Below are 24,714 nucleotides of genomic sequence, written 5' to 3' on the forward strand. Positions count from 1 at the left end.
TTTTCGTTTCACCCGCGGGCAAGGCTGTAGGTGGAGATTATTACGCAAAGTGTTGTAAAGTGTGACGTTGATAAAGTCAGGCAGGAGATTCAATCCATATGACGACTCGTTTCAGCTATTCAGAGTCGACTCCCTACTTTAGAAACAATAACTTTATTAATCGTGCACTTTTTGGTTCAACTACTTTGCACATTGTTTACATTGATGGACAGTTACATGACACACTGCAATACAGGTCAGCTTCGATTTTGGATCTCTGTGGCTCTTATAACAATATGTGCACTTACATTGTATTTACAGTGAACACAATACTGGTAAATCCATGTACTTAATGAATATTAGGGTTAGGATTAGGTTTAGGGCTGGTATACAATAAGTACTTACAGCAGTATGTACATATGGAACTGGACTGTGAAATGAAGTGCTACCAGTATATACATAAGAGTTTTACACAGTTTACTTGACTTTTTTCATGCATCACATCTAATAAATGTAAAAAAACATGTAACAATTAAAAACAGACACATGGATTAAAAGCATTTTCTTCAATACTGTGAAAAACACAAGCACTGGCAAAGCCAAATGAGGATATCAGAATCAGATCGTAAGTAGATGGTGAAGCTTGGTAACCGAAACAAATGCCTGACACAAGAATAATATCACTGCTCCTGGATGACAAGAAAGCGATGAAAATCTGGTATTAGGAGCTCTGCTAGACAGCTGGACCTTTGACCTCTGTTCTGAGTATTAGAGTTTGGCTAACACAGATGTCTGATATATCTGATTATGTGTGTGTGGGTGGCACTGCTGCGGCACATGGAGAAATCGTGATTTCGCTCCTTTTCTTTTAATTACACTCAGTCTGAGAGACTCTTTGGCAAGAGAGAGTGAGAGAAAGAGAGGAAAACAGATGCACTAATAAATGTAACATATCTTGTTTATCAGTGAGACACACTTTTGGTCACTTTTGGCAAAAAAATCATGTCTAAGAAGTGTGAAAAAGTGCCTATAGGCCATGGAATACAAGCAGATTTAGACAGGGAAGACGAAAGGTACATTCACATTATAAGCGACTTTGTCTCTTTCAAAAGAGGCGTTTCTATATCTAGTTGTCATAAACAAATGAGTAAGTCCACTCCATTAACTGACGAGAGACGGATGACGTGAACTCCAATGCTTCGTTCTCATTGGTAGTCGCTCCCGAAAGTCGTTCATAATTTGCATAAAGTTAAACATTTCTCAACTTGTCGTGCAACTGGACATAGTCAGCAATGGTTACTGTCGCTCGTGTAGCCGGAAGTCGCTAAGCTTCCATTAAAGTCAATTTGATCCCGCCGAAGCTTTACACACCTGTCTGATCTATGAACTTACATCAGCATTTCCTCTATCTTCTTAATGCTCCATCTCAGATTTCAATTTTGACTCTATATTCTTATGCTTGTTGTTTATTCATTTATTCCTTGGAGAGAAAAATCCAACAGACTATAAGCACAATATGTACGTTTACATGCAACCAAATAATCCGTTTGTAATCATATAGATGGCTCAATCCAAATAAAAAGCCTTAATGTAAACACCTTAATTAATACGATTGAGGACAGTCGGAGGCAAATTTCGATCGTATTGAAAGGAGAGGTGTAGTCGCATCTGTGATCCGATCAGCAGGAGTAAAGTAAACATGTAAATGCGTGAATCGTAGTATTTTCTCAATCTGATTCAAAAACACCTTGTGCAGAAGGAATGTTGTTAAGGTTACATCTTACGACACAGAAACATGCAATAGCAAGGCAATCATGTGCTGTACATTCTACAGTGTTAATGTCCTTCATAATATTACATAAAGCTATCAATTTCTGCAACTCAACTTTGACTTTGTGCATTTATCCAGAGATAAAGCATGAACCCAACGAGAGATGTTGTGCGCAGCGTTGCCAAGTCCTCTGCCTTTTGCGAATTACAGATTTTTACTAATTTTAAACTGTTTATGCGAGACTCTTTTCTGTGGGTTCAAGATTAAAAAAAAAATGGGAAACAATTTATTTTACGGTGTCTTTGTAACACATGCTACATAATTAATTATGCATAATACAGTACTAACCCTAATCCTAACCCCAACCCTATAGTAAGTACATGTTATTAATGATTATTACTTAGTACTTAAATGTATAATTACACTGTAACAGTGATACTGTAAAATAAAGTGTGACCAAAAAGTGTTGATATTTGGGCTGTGAATAGTCATTGGGATGCTTTTAGGCTAGTTTTGAATATGTGAATCTGGCAACCCTGGCTGTGCGCTTGAGCAGACATTACATTCGGATTATATAGAATGTACATGTAAACAAACATTTTTATCAGATTGTAATGTTTAGGGTACATTGAAACTGCACTGTCGTAACCTGGCAATGGGAAGGCGTCAAATAAAATCATGCCAAATTACCACAAGCGGTCGGTATTTATTAAGTGTTATTACAAATATTAAAGTCGAAATGGCCACCATTAGGAGAATGACATCTGTCTAGAGAGATTTGGGATGGAAAGTCTTCAAAAGGATGGATATGGTACTGACAGTGAGAGATTTACAGACTCCGGAGAACAGGTGTTATATCTAATATTTTTTGACAAAGAGAATGGAGAGACTGAATCTTTCTTACGATCCATTGGCACCAAATGAAAAGAAGTTTGTGCATGTAACTACATACATGGTACCCACACCCTAGATAACTTCAAATTAAAGGACCTTTTAAGGATTTTCCAGGTCCAATACCCTCAAATTTAAGTACTAAATGTGGGGACACATTTTAAGTGAGAGCAAGATTACATAAAAATTTATTGTTACAGTTCCCTCACTGCGGTGACACTTTGGGGACGCCTCCAGGTGCGTCTGAATGTGTATATCAAATTCAACCAATGGTGAGGCTTAACGACAAAGAAAGGGTGACGCGGGAGCCAGGAAGTATATCTGAAATATTGCCAAAGACGGCATTACAGGGACGCAGGAAGTATGGCAAGAGAGACACAGCGTCTCCTTCCCTTCTCAGGGAACAACAGTTACATACATAACCCGAGACGTTTTCATGTGTCAAACACAACTATGCAAAAAAAAAAAAAATTTGGTATGAATCAACATTTGCAAACAGAAGATATAAGCATTTAAAGCAAACAGTTTAGCACGTGTGCTTAAAAAGTCTAGAATTTTTATGACATTATCCTACACTACACAGGGAATATTAGTGATTTTTTCCAGAAAACCTCTTGCATGAAATAGATTCAAGCACTTTCAATGACCTGTATCTATGCATGTATATTTTTAAAAACTTCCCAGGGCCTTGAATTTTTCCCCCAGATTCACAAACTTTCAAGAATTTCAAGGACCCGTGGGAACCCTGTACATACAGTAAACATATAAGCAGCACTTGAAAAAAAAATATTTTCATAATCATTTTTAAATGTGCACACTTTTCACAAGAAACTAAAACAAATATGATTAGTACTTTTAATATATTTAAATATACAATTCGTGATTAATTTTTTATAAGTTGTATAAGTTTTTTATAAATTTTTATAAACCAGCCTAAATACTCCCTAGGTGCACATGTAAATCACCGCTATTGCATGTATTTTCGCTTTATGTCTATAAAAAACAATAAATAAAATCACCCTGGTGAAACTCTCTACTTCCCCAGTCATTTTCATCACACACGCTCCTTTATCCGAAGACAAGCTACCGATCTCAATGACATATGTAGAATCTAAAAGCATCAAATATTAAAACCATTGCCGTCTTTTTCCTTTCTTTCTCTATTTCTTTACATCTCTCTGAGATGTGCTGCAATATTCTTTGGTTAAGAGAAGCATTGGAATAAAGAGCCTCTCGGGCAGTTTTTACAGGCAACTGAATTGGCTCTGATTGCAGCATAAAGCTCAGATTAGTTAATGCAGTGTCAGAAATGCGACTGGAGGATTCAGGGACACTAACTGCAATGACGGAGGTTTTTATGAGGTGCTGTGATAGAGCCATAAGAGCTTGGCTCTGCTGAAACTTTAATGATGTCATTAAAACACAGCCTTGGGGGCTAGCAGTTTCCTGTTCCTGTAAAACATCACTCTTGGTTATTTCTTTTTTTCTTTTTCTTAATATGGTACAATACGTAACCCTGCAGCATTTTGGAGCCCTCTCTAAAGAACACAACGCCAAATATACACATTTAACACAGCATCGTCTTACCTTGTGGTCGTAAGGGTTGTACGAGTGGAAAAGTGCAGAGAGCTCTTTGGTTCTTTGTTTTTTCTGTAAAAGAAACAAAAAACAAGCTGACATTAATTAGTTGAACAACGAAGAAAGGGCAAAAGGAAAAAAGAGAAGATTAATGCCAATGATCTTGTGTTCTGAAGGCAAACCTACAGTAAATGACAAAGACATAAGACAGCAGAATGAAGAAAGCAAACACTTAAAGAGGAGAAAATGTGAATATTTGCCCTCAAGACCTTTCTGTTTCTTCCAGAGATGCACATGAAGGCTTATACGTCCTTAATTCGTAATGAAATGCAAACACTAAGCGGTGAGGAGATGTATAATGGATTTTGATGCAGTCACGTAACGTCAGTGAGACTTATGCGAAGGCTAATTAGAAGTGATTATAAGATGTCAAGCTGAAGAGAAATCATGGTTTTTCACAGCCAAAAGGGAAGTGAGGAGAGCGCGTTCTTCAAATTTACGATTTACGAATGATTTCAAATGACAGCCTGAAGAAAACGGCTTCAACTTACTTGAACAACGACATAAACATGTTAGATTTTTACTGGAAGATTTTAATAAATGATGACAAGAAAAGCAAACAATTATAGAGCATCCAGGATAAAAACAGCATGAGTTGAATGAGAATATACTGTACAGTGGATATTTTAGTGTATATAACCGATTTAATAAACTGATATGAACTTCTACATGGGTATTCAATTTTCATACTAACATAAAATGTGCGCAAGTTGTATTATTGGATACATTATATTATTTGCACATTAACATTTACAGATAATAAATTAAATATCGGAATCATATAGATGCACAAAATAACACTGACATGGTTTGTTAAAGGAATAGTCTACTCATTTTCAATGTTGAGGTGTGTTATTGCCTTAACTGGGAGTTGTTGATGCATCCCTCTATCATCTGTGTGCGTGCACGTAGGCGCTGGAGCGCGCTGCGACACTTCGATAGCATTTAGCTTAGCCCCATTCATTCAATGGTACCAATCAGAGATAAAGTTAGAAGTGACCAAACACATCAACGTTTTTCCTATTTAAGACGAGTAGTTATACGAGCAAGTTTGGTGGTACAAAATAAAACGTAGCGCTTTTCTAAGCGGATTTAAAAGAGGACCTACATTTTATGGCGTAATAGCACTTTTGGGAGTACTTTGACTCAGCGCAGGAACACCCTCCCTCTCCCATTATGAGAGTGAGAAGGGGAGCGGACTTTTCAGGCGAGTTGAAATACTCCCAAAAGTGCTACCACGCCATACAACACAGTTCCTCTTCTAAATCCGCTTAGAAAAGCGCTACGTTTTATTTTGTACCACCAAACTTGCTCGTATAACTACTCGTCTTAAATAGGAAAAACGTTGATGTGTTTGGTCACTTCTAACTTTATCTCTAAAAGGTAACATTGAATGAATGGGGCTAAGCTAAATGCTATCGAAGCGTCGCAGCGCGCTCCAGTGCTTACGTGCACGCACACAGATGATAGAGGGATGTATCAACAATTCTTAGTTAAGGTAATAACATATCTTAATATTGAAAATGAGTAGACTATTCCTTTAAGCAAAAATAACACGGTTTCTCAGTGTTGTAGTATTGCCATTGCAACCCTTCAAATGTGTTATTTTCAAAGTTCTGTGTATACAACAGCAACAACTTTTTAACGGGACATAAAACATTTAGTTTTCAAGCAACATACAACATGTATGCCAGGTAAAATAAGTCCTTTAAAGGCCACCTATTTCATTGCAAAAAAAACAAAGTTATTTTGTGTTTTGGTATAAACCAGGTTTGAAAGATTAATGAGTGAGTAGAGTAATATGAATAGGTTATTTGTATAAATGTAAACGGAACAGTTTTAACAAGTCTATCTATATCTATTTGATCAGACTAGTGACCAACCTGTTCGGTTGTTCGGTATTCGGCTGAGTGTTATTTTTATTCGGCTTCGGCCAAGAATTTTTTCATTCGGTGCATTCCTAGTCGCATTAAGACCAGAGATGATGGATAAAAAGTGCTCACAGACCACTATACATAAACACAGCCCACCTAAACAAACCCAGCATGCATCTCAATGAGGTCTCATTCAGCCTAGATGATGGCCACAGGCTCTTGTGTGGAGGAATACATGGAGGATTTGAGAGCAAGAGAGTGCATTCATGCCCAGAACCTGCTTAATGATTCCTCTCTGTCCCTTGTGGTTCCATCTTTCTATGTTTCTCATCACTGTATCCACATCATCTCTGCTAATCAGACCAGGGGCTTCTTGACACAGATGAACGCCCAACCTCAGGGTTACCGTTCCTGAGCCCAGCCAATGAGCTCCCAGCAGGATTCGCTCAATAACACCAGATTCATACCACTCAGCCACCCTGACCCCCGATGAGGGAGAAGGTGAGGTAAAGAAACTACTGGCAAGATAAGATGTTTTCATTCATCCTCTCAATCAATTGTGGAGTGGTCTTTTCTCTTACAGCACACCTTCTGGAGGTTTGATTTGCACGACGAGAGAGAAAGAGAGAGAGAGAGAGAGAGAGAGTGAGAGAGAAAGAAAGAGAGAGAAAGAGAGAGGTTAGCAAGGTTGCAGGTCTGACATAGCCAAGCTACTAGCCTTAAGAGAATACGCTTAGCCTTCTTCAATTCACACATCTTCATTCGGGCAAAAATAAGTAACTGAAATTTGATAAAAAATGATGAACCTCAGTATGACCTTCAGAGACTCAATATTGCAGCCTAATAGGGCCAGAGTCCTGAGATTGCACCAGCCCCAAAGCAGCATGGTACGGTGAAAAATAATCTTGATAAGCCAAATAACAATTTTCTTCTTCATTTAAAGTCATAACTTAGCCCCCTAAAGATGACGTCCCATAGCAAGATGGACAAAGGTCAATGCCGAGTTCTGGATGAGTTTACATTCGGTTCAAACAGGTCTAAATGACCCAATCACATCTTGTGATAGTGGTACATCAGGGAACCAATCAATTTTCATACACCACCCCACTTCATTGTCCTTTCTGCTGGTGACCTTGCATGAGTACCTTGGTTTTGCAGCCGAACTTGGAACCTGATTGCTTAAATAATTGTAAGGATAGATAATTTAGGGTGTTTTCAGACCTGGAGATCGATTGCCTTGTTCCAAAACCAGGGGTTAAAAGGATTCCATGTTGCAATTTCATCTTGGTTCGGTTCGCAGTCCAAAGGCAACATTTCCAAACGGACATGACTTTGTTAATACAAGCCACGACAGAATGGACAAACAGCAACTTTGTGGGATGTTTTTGTGGCTTTTTTGGTACTTGTGCTTATACTACTTCATTATTTTGGCTTAAAACTTACATTCTTAACATGTACCTATTGCAGAGAACAGAAATTAGAAGACATTTTAACTCTTTCCCCGCCAGCGTTTTTAAAAAAAGTTGCCAGCCAGTGCCAGCATTTTTCATGATTTTCACAAAAGTTGAATGCCTTCCAGAAAATGTTCTTCTTTAAATATATAAACAAACAATATTTCAGATGAAAGAACAGACCCTCTGCTTTAAAAAAAAAAAAAAACGTTTCATCCTACCTTCATTAGTTCTCTTGTAATCACCTCTCAAACATGGGTAGGTTTCTTCAAAAACCCCAAATTTTGAGCAAAAAGCTGAGATAATTCAATTTTTGCGAATGACTTTTGATAGAGATCAGATGCAGAGCGATCTTTAAAACATACCCAGAGTTCTTTCTCTTTCATGTGAGGCGCTACTTCCAGGTTGTATAAGTTGCGGAAGTGCGCCACTTGGTGGATAATAGCGGTATTGCAGAAGACGGAAAATCTCGTCATTGGCGGGGAAGCGTTTTCTCTTAATTGACGAGATATCTCGTCAATGGCGGCGAAAGAGTTAAAAGGAACAGGTTTTCACTCATCATTCAGAATTCATCACCAAAGAGCTATCAGGTGTGTTCATGGTTAATAAAGCAATGAGATAGCCTGTTCCGTTAAGTCGGATGGCTTTCACACTTAGGGTTTTTCACATCTGTAGTTCCGTTCATTTGGTCTGGAGCAAAAGCAAAAAATTGTAGCTTTTATTAGCAGTTTTGGTTCCTTTTCACACAACACTGATTGCTCTGGTCCGCACCAGTTGACTCTATACAGTACTCTATACAAATCGTTCATATTCAGAATGAATTGTGGATGCCCTTGAAAACATTTTAATGCACTACAAACGGCGAAGCCACCAAATTTCGGAGGCTCCGCCTGCACCTTCTCACACTCGCGGTATGTCCGCGATCTGTCATTGTGCTAATATTGCTAATAGAAACTGTCAACAAACACTTCCTCATCCGATAATGCAGAGCGCGGCTGACTATGACAGCTGGTTTAGTCTAAAATGTGCAGTACTTTTGGGTTTGATCTCGGATTGTGTTCTCACCACAAACGAGAACCACTCTAGAGTTCGTTTGAAAGCTAACCGAGACCACATCTTCAAGGTCGTCTCTGTCCGCTTGTTTGGTCCGTTTTTGGTGCACACCAGAGTTTGATTGCTGCATTCTCACATGCCCAAACAAACCACACCAAGTGAGCTATCAAACTCTAGTATGATTAGGGATGGGCGATATGGCCTAAAAAATTTATCGCGGTAATTTCAGTTGTTTGTTGCGGTGACAATAAATATGATGGTAAATTATTCTCTTCTGTAAAATATCAGATTACGTTATGTTTAAGTTGTGTTCCACTGTGACTTTGGTGAAAAACATCACACAACAACAATTACACTCTAATAATTCAAATCAATTACAAGATTCTGTATTTATTTATACTCTCATGGTGCAAAAATAGTGCAAACAGTAAAAGTAACAATGTCTTTAGATGTGTTTCAACATTACAACAGAGTACAACTGCGAATAAACCCTGATAAAGTAACAAACATGTAAAAGTAACCTGATAAAGCAAAGAAGTTTAGTGTGGAACAGTCAATAGTCCCTTTCACACATACAGTCTTTACTGGTAATTTGCAGTTAACAGGTAATGTGTAAACAGAAACTTTCAGGTAAATCAGTACTCCCAATTTACCAGTAAGACAGGTTGTAAGATTACCAGTAATTTACCAGTAAGTGCTATTTGTAAACGAAAAATATGGTTTTACCCGCATTTAGAACAGACGACGTCAGATCGCGCTGACAGCTTCGGGCCAATCAGAACGTTTTTTTTTTTTTTATAGATGACGCGTTTACCCCCGCACTGTTTACATGTGCTACAATGGAGCACACCTGAAGTCAACGGCCACGTTTCTTCAGCAAAGTGGTTTTAAACAGCTTGCCATATTGCCGACGTCCTTAGCACACCCTCTGTGATTTGCAGACGGCCCCTAAAGCAGCCTATGCGGAAATGCAGCGAATATCAAACCTAAAACCAACTTTACCTCGCTCCTCTGTGAAGCCTAATGTGCAAATGCAGGTTCCATTTGACACCGCCTAACGCAATGTTGTTTGGTCACGAGCAACTTCGCGACCGTTAGCGTTTGCCACAGATGTGTAAACAACAAAATACGGAGCGTGGATATTAAGTCATAACCCACCATTGTTTACAAATACGACACTGAGCTCACTGGCCGCGCGGCGCACGCCACAGGTAACTTCCGCCTTTTCTCCGAGTTTACTGGTACTTTAATATGTGTGAATGATGTCTTACTGGTAAAAAGACGGAACATCACTGCATGTGTGAACAGCACGTTTTTGTATTTACTGGTAAATACATTTTGGTAAATTCATGGTAATAACAACAAGCACCTCCTCAGCCTCACGTCTGCCTTCCGCAATGTTTGTTTTCACTCCGCACGCGAACAGGCCTAGAAACACAAACGGATCAGCTGCTGATAATCTGGTGGATGTGCAATTGTATTTTTGGCTTGGATAAAGTCGTGAAAAAGTCTTGGGCAGATGGAGACAATATAGAAGCATGTTGCAATTCATAAATCCTACACAAACATGCATCTGTCAACCTCAAGAACGATGAAAGATGAGGCCTGATATACTGTCCATCTGCTCGTTCCATTGCTCACATAAAAACACACACATTCTAGGGACCTACCGAACAGATCTGTGCATTGTGATGAGGTGCCACTCACTTGTAAAAATGCCAACGGCACCGACAGAAGGAAACAGATTCAGTCTATGTTCAGAATAGCAAATTACTCTTTTTGTTTCTGCAGTCTGCATATGCTCTACACATTATGCTAATATTCTGTATGCATGAAATACCCAGATGACATACCACATTTGCCAAAATATATACAACAGAACACGATGAATGGAATATTGTTTCCCATAATGCACTGCACATGACTTAAACCTCAATTGCGATCATGTTTTGTATTCTCACATTCTTAAGACCTCAAATAAGATGTCAAAAAGGAAAATAAGTTTTATTTTCCAATATGACACCACACACAAAATGTTACATCTGTGAAGTGAGGTCATGTGACAAACATAATATTGCATACCATTCACTTTAATTCCCAAAGATAGCATGAGACTTGCACACCTCCAGGCTTACATCCTAGCCAATATGTCAGACAGGAGATATCCAAAGAGTAAAAAAATTACAGCCTTATAGAATTAATATCATATACGATAGACAGAGAGGATAACAAGCAAGCTTTGGTACTGCAGGGGTAGTAATATTTAGATGGTGACAGAGAAATAGTTCATAAACGGCTAAATGCAATGAAGATGTAAAGGCTGTGAGCCGGTGAAAGACAGCAACTCTGTTTTGACAGGAGAAATGATTCATAAAGCCAACATTGTTCCCTTATTCCATTACTTCTTTCTGAAGTTGGCATTGGTCACTCTATGGCCCTTTTCCATCTGTCTTCAAGATGAATTTCCTTTCACATGTGCCGAGAATTCCTTACTGATCCTTATGCAGGAATACCATGCATCTGAATCTCCCTTAACTTTGACTCAGGAATGCCTTCTTAATTTCCCTTGGTTAAAGACAGCGCCGCCAAGGCAGACGAACTGTCAAGGTAAACACCTGTCCGGCTAGTAAGAGCAACATTCCAGGAGATCATTCCAATTTATCTCCGCTAACCCTTCCCTCATGTGGGAGTAATTATGCTGTTGTGGAAGCTCCTGTTTTTCCAGCTCCGCCCGCGTGCCAGATCTCCGCGGCCTGACCGACCGTCAGATGGTGATAAGGCAAGGCAATCCATTACGCTCACCAACCCATTCATCAAGTGTGGCGGCTGGACCCCAGCTTTAAGATAGGGTAAACGTGCTGAGAAACCAAAGTGCCGTAGTCGGCAAAGCCTTGGATCTGTCCCATCCGCACCCCCTGTGGACCAAGGAAAGCTTAAACCAGACTGTTTGGTCTAAGGCAGTCTCAGACATCTGGAAGCGTTATTAATGTGTGACTCCTGCTGGAACGGACTGTCTTTTCGATGGGCCTGGTAGTGGGATGCATAGCATGGTTGTAGCAGGTGTTCCAGGTGGGTGTCAGAGGTCACAAGAAGACCCTCACACATTGCCTGGGCTAAGGCAGTCTCGACCAGGCTGTCAGGGATGCCTTTATCCAAAAAGTAACAAACTAGTACTATTGAAATACTAGAATAGATACGAATTAAAGAAATTAATCTACCTAAAATATCTTTATACTGCATAAAATCGCTTTTATATATCTTTAATATCAATAAGAATAAACCAGACTCAAAAGTTATTAGGTTGGACCACTTGTGGAATTTATTTAATTTATCTGAGCATTGAGCAGAAATATTTTTACAGTTTTGGAATCCATTCAGCTGATCTCCGGGTCTGGCACTAGTACTTTTAGCATAGCTTAGCATAATTCATTGAATCTGATTAGACCATTAGCATCGCACTAAAAAATAACCAAAAATATGACTTTCAATATTTTTCCTGTTTAAAACTTGACTCATCTCTAGTTACATCGTGTACAAAGACTGAAGAAAAATAAAATAAAAATGTCTAGGCAGATATGGCTAGTAACTAAACTTTCATTCTGGCGTAATAATCAAGGACTTTGCTGCTGTAACATGGCTGCAGCAGGCGCAGTGATATTACGCAGTGCCAGAAAATAGCCCCCTTGGTTACTTTCAATAGCAGGGCACTATTTTCGGGTAGTGCGTATTGAAAGTAACCAAAGGGACTATTTTCGGGCAGTGCGTAATATCACTACGCCTGCTGCAGCCATGTTACGACAGCAAAGTCCTTGATTATTATTCCAGAATGAGAGCATAGTTCCTAGCCATATCTGCCTAAAAAAATATCGCAACTTTTATTTTCTGTCAGTCTTAGTACGCGACGTAACTACTAGTCAAGTTTTAAATAGGAAAAATGTCAAAACTCTTGGTAATTTTTTAACGCGATGCTAATGGTCTAAACAGATTTAAGAGTGTCCCTTTAAGTAATCTCATCACTGCAACCACCGATTTTCCTTCAATTGTGCAAAATATCGTAATGGTAAAAGAAATTAATTATCAATGAATCCATACTTCTTAACAGAAAATTACATCTTCGTTTCTGGTAATACATATTCAGTTCCTTATTTCAATATTTCATGCAGCTGTAAAGTCCTAGAACAGGGTCCACGTGTTGTGGATTTGGGAGGAGGGGTTCTCCTCAGATCAGGAATTGATCCATGGTGGAGAGGAAGCGTGTGTGATCACCTCAGAGGGAGATTCAACAAAAGGAATGCCATATGAAGAAGCTACCATAAAAGAAACATGCAGGACTTCTGATGAAAGATGATCTTGGAGGGTGAGACCAGTAAGACTGTGATAACCAAGTCAAACAAAGTGCACTAAAAGTACTCTGGCTTTTGGAACGAGGTTTGGCGATAAGATATTTACAGTACCACAGCTTAAATCAATAAAAACACATACATGTGGAAACATTTCTAGTAAAACAACTGATGATTTCAAATAAAAAGGGCAATAATGTTAATACATCAATGAAGGCGGCTATACAAGCAGAACATGCACAAGCAGTAATACCCCGAGTGTAAAGCCCAACGACCTCTCATCTCATAGTTTGAGCTTCATTAGTCAGTTTAATTGTTTCAGTTGGGTCTAATCGCTGAGAAACTCCATAAGGCAATCGCATCTGGGGGACGTCTGCCTACAGCTGCATTACATAATGAAGAGGAATCGACAGGAAGTTTTGAATTTACCCATCATCTGGATTAATTTGGTAACAGGTAAGAGTGATTGACTACGGGTCCTAGTAACTAGTAGTGCTTATCTAGAACATCCACGGCTGAAATAGAAAACAACGGTTATGTATTTGCATTGTTTGCTTCAGTAAAAGTCTCAATACAGATCACCATCTCTTGATCCTTCAATTGGCTTCAAACACTTCAGATGAGGTAGATATTTCAAAAAGGTTGACTTGTTCCTGGACCAGCATACTTGATGAAGGTTATTGAGACAAATAGCATTATTTTTTATCCCTGAATGTCTCTTTAATATCAGATGTAGTTAATGTTTAGGAATGGGGTATGACATTTAAAGGGATAGTTCATCCAATAATCATATCTCATATTGGTTGTCTTCAAGTCTGTATGAGCTTTTTTATTCTTTTGAACACAGAAGAAGATATTTTTATAAAATATGGCAAGCACACTGTAGATGGTACCCATTGACCTCCATAGTATTTGTGTTTCCTACTATGGAAATCAGTGGGTTCTGCCAAGTGTGAGGTTACCATCATTTATTAATCATGCTCGGTTTTAAGCAACCATGCCTAATATAAGTGCACCTAAATCAGGGTCACAAAAACTTAAATGTGCTAGGGGTGTAACGATACACTAAGCTCACGGTTCGATCTGTATCTCGATACTTGGATCGCGATACGATACACATCAAGGTTTTTTATTAACAATTTCAGTAACTTTGTTGTACATAAATCTTAATAAAGAATTGTATCATTTTAAGGCTTAACTGAACCTTCTGTACTGCAGGTCTGTCACTAAAAAAAGGGAAATTTTACATAAAATTAGAATTGAGGAACTTAGCAGGGGTGTTGTTAGATATAAAGCTCTACTGGGGCACATGTCCCCTATTTTTTCTGACTTTTTTGAAAGCCTAACACTTCTATACAATGTCCTTTGCTTAACCCACTATTATTTAAAAAGATTTAAGTATCATGTTCATTATATTTAACATGCACATTGTTAACATGTTTGGAGGCATAAATGGCATAAAAGGTTTGGAAATGAACATATTTCCTTGCACAGTTGCATTTTACCTTATACAATTATAACAATGATTAATAACTTCTTTTTTTACAAGAATATTTTTACAATAACACTATTTTAAGAAACCAGTCATTTTATGACTGCTATACTTTCAGTCATAGTTACTGCCAACTGTGACCTACAGCTAGTAAACTAAATATTAATTGTATTTATATTAATTATATTAATTCAACTAATAAAATTAAAAGAACGTCATCGTATAAATATCCGATGCAACATACTGGCTTTTTTTTTTTTGTATCGCAAAGTATCGTACTGCAAAGTATCGTTACATCCCTACTAAGTGCCTTTAAATACAAAAGCAAAGAAATCCTAATTTTATTATAAGCAGCATATTTATAGGTATAACCACTAAAATATTACCTAGTTGGTAATCATTTGTCTAAATTCTTACATTTAATGGACTGATGGTAAAATAGTGAAATTAGGCAAATGGTTTTTGATATCGTTAATTTGTGCTATGTTTGACTATAAAATACCAGCTTCAAGTCTGTTTCATTATTAAACAATGAGCCTGTAAAATGTGTGGGTTGAATACAAGTACAAGATTACAAATGAAAGACTAAATATCAATCAGAATATTCAGTCATAGAAAGAGTCAAAGAGTGAGAGAGAGAGAGTGACAGAGAGAGAGCCCGAAAGAGACACAGAAAGAGAGGGAGAAAGAGAACACGAGAGAGAGAGAGAGAGAGAGAGAGAGAGAAAATAGCGAGAGCGAGATGTTAGTTAATGCATATACTAATTTTTACTAATACAACCATATTGTAAAGTGCTATCGATTTTTCTTTTATGGTTCGAAGGAAGTTTTAAAGTTTGGGTTTAGAAAGAATACATTTAGTGTAAGTGGTTAAGAGTATAAGAATTTAATTTAGAGTTAGTTGCATGTAATTATGCATAATTTACTGTATACTACATGAAAAAAACATAAAAAATTAAAGGTTTCCGATATTTGAAATTGCTAAGCATCACACTCTTTCCAAATGGTTCAACTTTGGCGAGATTTGACCATTACACACAATTTCACAATAAATATGACAAAGCATGAGTAGAGTCACACTTTGAGGTGTCATCTCACCACTTGTGCTGGAACCTGCTCCATTTTGGCAGCCGGAGTTCCTGGTCTTGGGTAAAACTGGTTGATGAAGAGGCTGGGAAAGCGGTACTGCCTCACCAGATCCATCGTCTGTTCAAAGTCCTCGTCTGTTTCCCCTGGGAACCCGCAGATGATGTCCGTGGCAATGGTGATGCCTGGAACCCTATAACAGAGACATGAGAAATCATTTAATTGCACTAACGGTAACCGCTATTCTCTAACCAATTGCCAGCATGGGAACAATATTTAAAGCATTAACTTTGCACACAAGTACAGGTTGGACATCAAGAGTGCACATCGGACAAACAAAACAAAACCAATGCTGGAAGTAAATACCATTGTGTCCGTTCTCAAGAACCTTATTAGAGACCTCAATAACCATTGACTATTGGCCTCAACTCTGATTAAATTAGGACCACTGGGAAGGAATGGGTTAATTGATTGCTTCTGCATTTGTTCTGCCATGATTGATTTTTTAACATGCAAGAAACAAAACAAGCTGAAATATGGCCCTGACACGGAAAGCATGAACTTTTTAGCAAAGTTTTTCGATATATATGGAGCTTAGATGATTTTACGACTTTGAAGAAATATTTATCTCAGGTTTTAGAAGATCAGGCTGCATGTAAAAGCTTTAAAAATGTCCATCCTTAAAAGACATCTGAAATATTCCTACTTGAGGTTAGATGGCCAGCACATGTGAAGAAAATGACTCAAATTGGCATCAATGAAACATAATCACTCCATTTCCTGATATCTAGCAGATCCTATTTTTCATGATTTTTATACATTACCCAGGCCCACTGTTCTCATAACCCTTCTCCTCCCTCACCTCCACACATATTTATCTCTACTTATTGACCAAGTCTACCGTAATGTGCATACTTAATCACGTTAGGTTATCCTTACGTTTCTGGCGGATAACCCCTGACCTATTGATATCTCTCTACCATTGGCCATCATTAATATTCAAGAGGGCCTGTAGGCAGTAATGCATCCTTGCCCTTTCAAAACTAAAGAGTTACCGATGGGCACGGTGGAAGAGCTGCAGGTGTTATCAGGGCATGATTATATGAATTCTGTTGGGTTTCTTTCCATTTGCCTTCGCCACAATTTCAAGCACATTTCAGTGCTTTAGTATCAGAGGGAATTCAAAGTGAGTTTATTCTCTAGCCTAAACTTGGCCAGAAATGAGCTGCTTCTGCTCTCGACTGCCCTAACCTTCCCACTAGAGAAGCTGCAGACAATATCTGATTGGACGATGGTCGGTTTCAGCTTCACCGGGGAGTTAAGTATTGATAAAGTTGTGTAACAAAGAAAATAATTTTTCAGGAAAATAATATTTGCTTCAGGGAAAAGTCAATACCAAAAAAAAAAAAAACAATCTCATATTAAACTTACTGTCTCTTGATGCACTTAAAGCAATTTATGTCAAAATGTGTAATGGCATGAGAATAGCTTTTTGAGATATTCTAGTGCTGGTTTAATTTTGTGTTTAAGTAGCATTAAACCGATGTGCAGGCAGCAAGCAAGTCTGCTAATGTTAACATCAACATTAGACATCACTACCCCATTCACACAGCACTTTGGTCCCAGAAAATTTCTGAAAAATTGGCAGAGAGGCTTCTGTGTGAACATAAACACATCCCGTACAGAGGACCTAGTAACATTGCCTTTACGAGATCTTTACAATATGAGTGTAAATCCATGCACAGATTCCGGAAAATCATTGGCAATGTATTTGAACCAAAAATCAAACGACGCATTTTCCATGTATTTTCCGTAATCTCTATGTGAAAAGGGCTCAAAGCTGCATCACATGACTTTTGAAGGTGAGATGAAGACTCTACACTGTAAAAAATTGTGCTAAATATCACTAAAAGTGCTATTATAGAGGAACCACTTTATAGCACCTATATGTTTCATTCAAAGGTTTTTCTATGATTAGGACCCTGGAAACCACTTATAGTGCTATTAGCACCTTTTTTTAAGGGTACATCGTGAACCAATTTTGATTTAACTGAAAACCTGTGCGGTTACATATGAGGAAATGTGGGGACAAGATATGAAACTAACACATTCAGAGAACATGAGTATTGCATTCAATATTTTTTTAAAGGGGACATGAGAATATTTTTTCACTGACTTTTGCCACGTTTAAGTGCTATATACTTCTATCATCCTAGTGTGAAAAAGAAAAAAATAGGTCTTTGAAATTAGGCTCCCCTTGTTATGTCAGAAGGGGATAATACCGCCCATAAATCTGCACTATCCAACCATAGCACTGCCATTTAGTGCAGAGATCAACTGATTTGCATTTTAAAGGACAAACCCAAAAACGCCACATTTTTGCTCACACCTACAAAGTGTTTTAACATATTATAATAAATTATCTATATGATATTTTGAGCTAAAACTTCACATATGTACTCTGGGGACACCAAAGATTTATTTGACATCTTTAAAAAAGTCTTGGGAAATGTCCCCCTTTTAAAGGCACAAAAAGAAACTCTTCTGAACATGAGACGGTCATTGAGTCCATTTGGTTCTGATGCAACACATTACAAATGTGCCTTGATGTCCTATTGGAAGTGTATGGCACACTTCTTAAAAAAATCAATCTGTGGCTGCCGAAGACATAATTGTCCTTACGGACACACCTCAGGATGACACAGGAAGGCAAATTAGCTGTGCATTAGAGGAACTAGATGCAGCATGTATCTTCATCTTTCGGACTCAAGTGAAGAAGGCTTGATAGCTTATCAACACGTACAGAAAAGCCTGAACTGGAGTGAACATACGATGGACTACTTCGCTCTAAATCCATTATGTCATCTTTTCAGCCTCACTCTTCTTTTGTGAAGATGAATGGAAAATAATCAAATAAATTACTTAAATTGGATCTTATAGAAAGTGAGTGACCCTTTTTGGGTGTCTGCAATACCACAATGGTCACCACCGGTGTGTGCTGATGAACAAGGTCTTGATGATTTGTTGGCATTTGGACATGCCTGGACTAGTATGTGGACTTATTAGAAAGCATCACTCTTAGGGTTACAGTTGATGCTCCAGGCTTAAGGTAGGATTACAGTTGACCCATGCCTTAAGCCTGGAGTATAGTTTGTTTTACATGTATGCTCACTCGAACGCCAGCCTTGCAAAGCAAAGTTTATTTGACTCGTTAGTGTACACAGACGTTCAACGCATAATGCAAAACCTCTCCTGCGCCCTCATAGTACATACTACTGTACGCGGGGAAGTCAGAATAGTATGTGTGCACTGTATGTGTAAAAAAGTACTTTACTTTAGGCTTTACTGTACAAAACACTGACATGAAGGGCCAAGGTATTGACCTTCAGAAAACCAAAAATAACAATCCTTACAGAAACGGCTCTGCACAATTACTGATCTTAAAGTTTGAATATTACATGTGGGCAAATAAGCATGGTCTTGTTTGTTGACCGTCTGGCCAGCCAGAACCAGCAGACCACAATTGCTTGGGAAATTAATGTAAACTGTGGCAGCAAAAGAGATTGCAGATATGCAACTGAAAACAAAACAGCAAAAAGTGGCACATTGTTTGTGAGTATGAGGCTCTAATGATCCAAAGACAGAAAATGGCTTCAGCCCACTCCAGGCAAGCACGACCAAGGGTTCACTTTTTCGGGAAATTGGAAAGAATGCAGCGGAGCAAAACTGGTTCCAGATACCCGGGGCAGGCAGCTGAATCAAATGAAAAGGAACAGAGGACCTGAAGCTCAATCCCTGGTTTTCGGTCTCTAGCTCTATAGCCGAAAGGGCAGTAATAGGATCTTTGTGAAGCTTTGAGAGGTCCTAGTATGTGTTTTAGGGTCAAGGCTTGGTTGATAGGCCAACGGTTTATCCTGCATCTGTCAGCGTATCAATCTCTCTTGTGCCACAACCTTTTGGCCCTTGTTTATGCAGTGGATCCAATTACAGTTTGGCATGAAGCTGAAAGAAGCCACGCTGAGTTCATCCCCATGGTTGGAGTTCCCAGTAGGTCGACAGCAGGTATAGCAAGAATAAAAAAAGTTTCAACCAGTGTCTCCTCCTCATTAACACTGTATAATATGTGCTGGTACACTATAAATAGACCAGTGTGTTCACATTGGACATACCAGCAGAGGTGCTATGGTTGAGATGGATGGCAAAGAGTGTAGATGGACAAGTTGAGGAAGCTAGTGGGTCTATTTTATCCTCTGATGATCTCCAGCTGGGTCACCCCCAAGCGAATTCCTCACAGAAAATTCTGGTAGGTTAGCGAGAATTAGAGTTAACGAAGGGTGAACTATCAATTACATATGAAGCAGTGGGCATTTTGCATAGGATCTTGTTCATGCTAGGACTAGGCAATGCTACAATATTTAAATTAAATAGAGTTCAAGGGCAAATAAGGGGATGACTTTAAAAAGTGCAACTCGTACTAAACTAGAAGCAGTGTCTTGCCAATTAATCCTGCATGGATTACACCAATTTCAGATTTAGCATAAACCCAGATTTTTCAGGTTTTTGTTGAGTTTAGATGACCCACGAGTGCTGGAGGTTAAATTGAGCCTGGACACTACATCAGAAACCACATCTACATATTTTCATTCAGTGAATCTATGATGCAGACAAGGCTTATCTAAGAGCAAACATCAAAACTCATCATTCAAACCCACGCTTTGCTTACAGTGCCATTTACTACCTTGTGTTTACACTTTATCCCTACCTGCACAAAAAAATCGCTGCAGAACGTTTCCCAGCGGGACTTAAATCCTTTTAATTAAAATCTACTGGATATCGTCAAACTTGGAATTAGATTGGCAAGTGTGGGGGTTAGGAGGGTTTATACGAATAATTCATTCTCTGCAGTGAATTTTACTAACTTCTTTGTTTGCGGTGGCTCTGAAGGTGTGAGAAGGCGTAATATCCGCCTCCTGGCGCGAAGTCGGATTTTAGGCGGGTATTTACACAACAGATGTACGAGCACGTCGGGATAAAATGAAGGGAAAACGACGAGGCTACTGAAATGAATTAAAAGAAGCGAATCTGGGAAGGTAAACATTTAACCATTCATCCAGCATACAAGGCTCTCGATACCCATCTGCGGGCTGCCGGCTTCTGTGTCTCTGCCCAGCTAAAGTGAAGAGGGCAACACTGTGAAGTGGAAATCATAACTGCTGTGGGTGGTGAATAAAAATGTTAGTAGAAACTGAACATCAAGTGTAACTGTCTTGAGAGACAACCGCATCCTTCAGCAATGATATTAATGAGATTATGCGATTCTCTCTTCACAATCGAATGCAAGCGAATGTGACTAAGGTGCAGGAACTTCCATTTGCAAGAATTAAACTTTTAAAGTGCACAAAGTCATGTGAATGAGCTAGTGTGTTCAAACTGCAATACACACAGATACACCGCGCTGCAGTGTTTTAAAGATTCAGAACAGGCAAACATGTAGAAGGCCTAAGACCAAATCACAGCATAAAATAAGCAGGTATTCATAGTACAGCTCAGGTGAATGTCAACAACAGCTTCTGGCAAACCTAAGTGGGAATAAGTTATAATTTTCTTGGTACTGGGATGACTATGACTTATTTAGATTAGTTTCAGGCTAAACAAAAAAAATATTCAGACCCTAATTAAATTTAACAATTAAAATTTGCTCACTTAATGCATTACAATATCGCTTTTGGATTTAATGAAAAATATTAAGTGGTTTCTAGGCATATCACGTGTTTTAAATCAACCTATGTGAAATTGTTTCATTTAAAGGACAACGTTATTTTGTGTATTTAGTATAATACAATGTGTTTGCGTGGTTTATGGTTAAAAAATTACATTATTTTCCACATACCGTACATTTTTGTAGCTCCAGATTTCGCTCTCTTCCTGAAACACATGGATCTGAAAAGTGCTATGTCCCTGATTGGCCAGCTAATCTGTACGTTGTGATTGGCCTGAATACCTCTGACATCAGCTGGAAATGTGACGCTCCTTACCATGTTTGAAAGATATTGACTACATCACCAATCCCAGGAAGTAAACTGCTCCTCTAGAGTTAAACATTTGAATTTTAGCCGATCTCTGGGTCTGGCAGTACCACTTTTAGCATAGCTTAGCATAATCCATTGAATCGGATTAGACCAATAGCATCGCACTCAAAAATAACCAAAAAAGGGTTTTCGATATTTTTCCTATTTAAAACTTGAATGTAATATAGTTACATACAGGCGCAATGATATTACGCAGTGCCAGAAAATATTCCCTTGCTATTGAAAGTTACCTAGCGTTCAATATACTCTATTGTCCAAATTTTGTATTTGAACACATTTAAAGTACACAATATGAACCTCCCTAACAAATAACAAAACCCTGCATTATTCCTCAAGCATAAATCTTCCATATCTTCCCTTTGTGAGCTCCAAACAGCACTGATGAGATATCAATTACCATGAAGCGTCTGATCCCCAGGCAGTGAGAAGCTGGGCCAATCTCATAATTTAGTCATCAATGGACCGTTCCCAGACAGTAGATTGATCCAATCACTCCCTGGGTATATGTGCTATTCATCGAACTGAGCCGAGGACGTATGAAAGAATGAGGACAGTGTAATTTGGATTTGTGCACAGTCTATAACTCCATATTAGCACGCATGCACTTCCTCAGAGAACCGGCTGCCGTCACTTGTTGCTTTTTTATTGGGAGCGATCAGTGATGGTTTTAAATATCACAAATTCTTGAGCTTGGCACATACGGTTTAGTAGGGTTAAAAAGTCTTTAACACTTTTAATGTCAAAAAGATGTCTCCAAACATAAGAGCATCACAGGACATCTTGAGCAAGCACAGGGCATTTATAAAAGTCACTTATTCCTGGAAACGTAAAACATAATGGATTCAAAGCAAATTTTATTACACAGATATGATAAAAGCTGCCGAGACACGCATGCACGCACAATGCTTTCAGCTCATTTGATTGAAAGACTTCGACTTTAACAAATGACAAGAATGGGGGAAAAGGGTTGTGGGTTAACCAGCATTGCATCAGTGAGTCATTAGGAGAGGTGTGCTAAATAGAAGTGAGGAAAATGTTAAAAAATAAGAGAAAACACTCAAAACGCCTTGCAGCAGAAGAGCTAAAAGCATTTAGTAGATAAGTACAGTACTGTATAACACACTGGTGATACAACATAAAACAGAGCCTACGGTGCTCTCAGTATCTCTCGCCATTTGGGCTTTTAGCAACTATACACAATTTAAACAGCCACTGTTAGACTTAATAAAATCAAGTATATACTGTGTAAACAGCTTTTGTAGGTTAACATGAAGAAAATGAATTTCACGCATATACACTATCAGACAAAATAGTGAAAAAATGGCCCCTAGCTGTACAAAAAGTACACCTTAAAATAGAGTATTGGTACCTCAGGGATAAATATTGGTACCAATTACAGGGGGTATGGCTTATCTAAATGAGATAATTTACTCACCACCATGTCATCCAAAATGTTGATGTCTTTCTGTGTTCAGTCGAGAAGAAATTATGTTTTTTGAGGAAAACATTGCAGGATTTTTCTCATTTTAATGGACTTTAATAGAGCCCAACATTTAACACTTAACTCAACACTTAACAGTTTTTTTCAACAGAGTTTTAAAGGTCTATAAACGATCCCAAACGAGGCATAAGGGTCTTATCTAGCAAAACGATTGTCATTTCTGACCAGAAAAATAAAACATATGCATTTTTAAACAACACAACTTTTGTCTAGGTCCAATCCAGCGCGACCTAACGTAAATGCGTAGTGACGTAGGTAGGTCACGTGTTACATATATAAAACGCACATTTGCGGACCATTTTAAACAATAAACTGACACAAAGACATTAATTAATATCATTCGACAACCAACAACGTCGGAACGGTCCTCTTTCTCAACACTTGTAAACACTGGGGCGGAGTTTCGCGTTCGTCCTCTGTGACCTCTTGACGTCATTGTGTGGGGTCACGCTGGCGCATCATGACCGGATTTAGACGAGAAGTTGTGCTTTAAAAGTGTATATTTGTTATTTTTATTGTCAGAAATGACAATCGTTTTGCTAGATAAGAGCCTTATGCCTCGTTTGAGATCGTTTATATTCCTTTGAAACTCCGTTGAAAAAAACTGTTAAGTGTTGAGTTAAGTATTAAATGTTGGGCTCTATTAAAGTCCATTAAAATGAGAAAAATCCTGCAATGTTTTCCTCAAAAAACATAATTTCTTCTCGACTCAACAAAGAAAGACATCAACATTTTGGATGACATGGTGGTGAGTAAATTATCTGGATTTTTCTTTTAAGAAAATTGAATATTCCTTTAAGTCATACATAGGCAATTGTGGGGTGGTTTCCCAGGCAGGATGTCCAAGACTAAAATGCATTTGTGGGCTGGTGTGTAAATGTCCTAATATAACTAAGGCCTAGTCCTGGCTTAATCTAAACCCTGCCCAGGAAACTGCCCCTATATGCACACCACTGACTGTTTTGTTGGCATCATACTAATATACAAGACAACCGAATAATGCAGTCTGAAATGAAAGTTGAAATTACCTTCATGCTTAAATAATTGTTGTATAAAACTGTTTAATGCTCGCGGCCGTACTAAATATCACTACAGCTCTCATGTGTCACTGCTCTGTTACGACGGGGAGCAACAAATCATTCACACGCACAGCACACCAGCCCACCAGGTGCTATGGGAAAGCGTGTACACCGAGAGATCAATGCATAAACAATCTGTTCACCGCACGAAGAATCCAGATTGGAAAGAAGTACTTTCCCACTCCGCCCTGGAAAAAGAAGCACAGATACATATTCATTCAATCTGGGGGTTCGGCCAAATCATACACTTAACTTTATATTTCACTTTCACTCTCCACCGTTTAATTGATCTGCTGTGCATACAGCTACTGTCTGCAATTATACCACTGTTCACATTCCAGCAATTAAACAGATGAGCACAAACACGCCGCGCCATGACCGGGAAAAACAAGCGCTCCGGATTTACACTTCCATCTCCACTTTAATAAAAACCATCTGCTGTGGACTTCAGGGATACAATACCTGTCAAA

At 38.5% G+C, this 24,714-nt stretch overlaps 1 protein-coding gene across 2 annotated transcripts in view; it reads right to left on the reverse strand.

Moving 5' to 3' along the window:
* Window positions 1–24,714, reverse strand: part of cdkal1 (CDK5 regulatory subunit associated protein 1-like 1) — a 455,867-nt gene that overhangs the window by 95,959 nt on the left and 335,194 nt on the right. For both annotated transcript variants that reach the window (XM_055209421.2, XM_073871851.1), the window contains exons 11-12: window positions 15,588–15,768; window positions 4,229–4,291 (exon numbers count right to left, since the gene is read on the reverse strand). In XM_055209421.2, the coding sequence (XP_055065396.2) occupies window positions 4,229–4,291; window positions 15,588–15,768 (244 nt within the window). The remainder of the gene's footprint in view (window positions 1–4,228; window positions 4,292–15,587; window positions 15,769–24,714) is intronic.

The sequence above is a fragment of the Misgurnus anguillicaudatus genome, chromosome 10 (genome assembly GCF_027580225.2).
Source record: "Misgurnus anguillicaudatus chromosome 10, ASM2758022v2, whole genome shotgun sequence".
Lineage (NCBI taxonomy): Eukaryota > Metazoa > Chordata > Actinopteri > Cypriniformes > Cobitidae > Misgurnus > Misgurnus anguillicaudatus.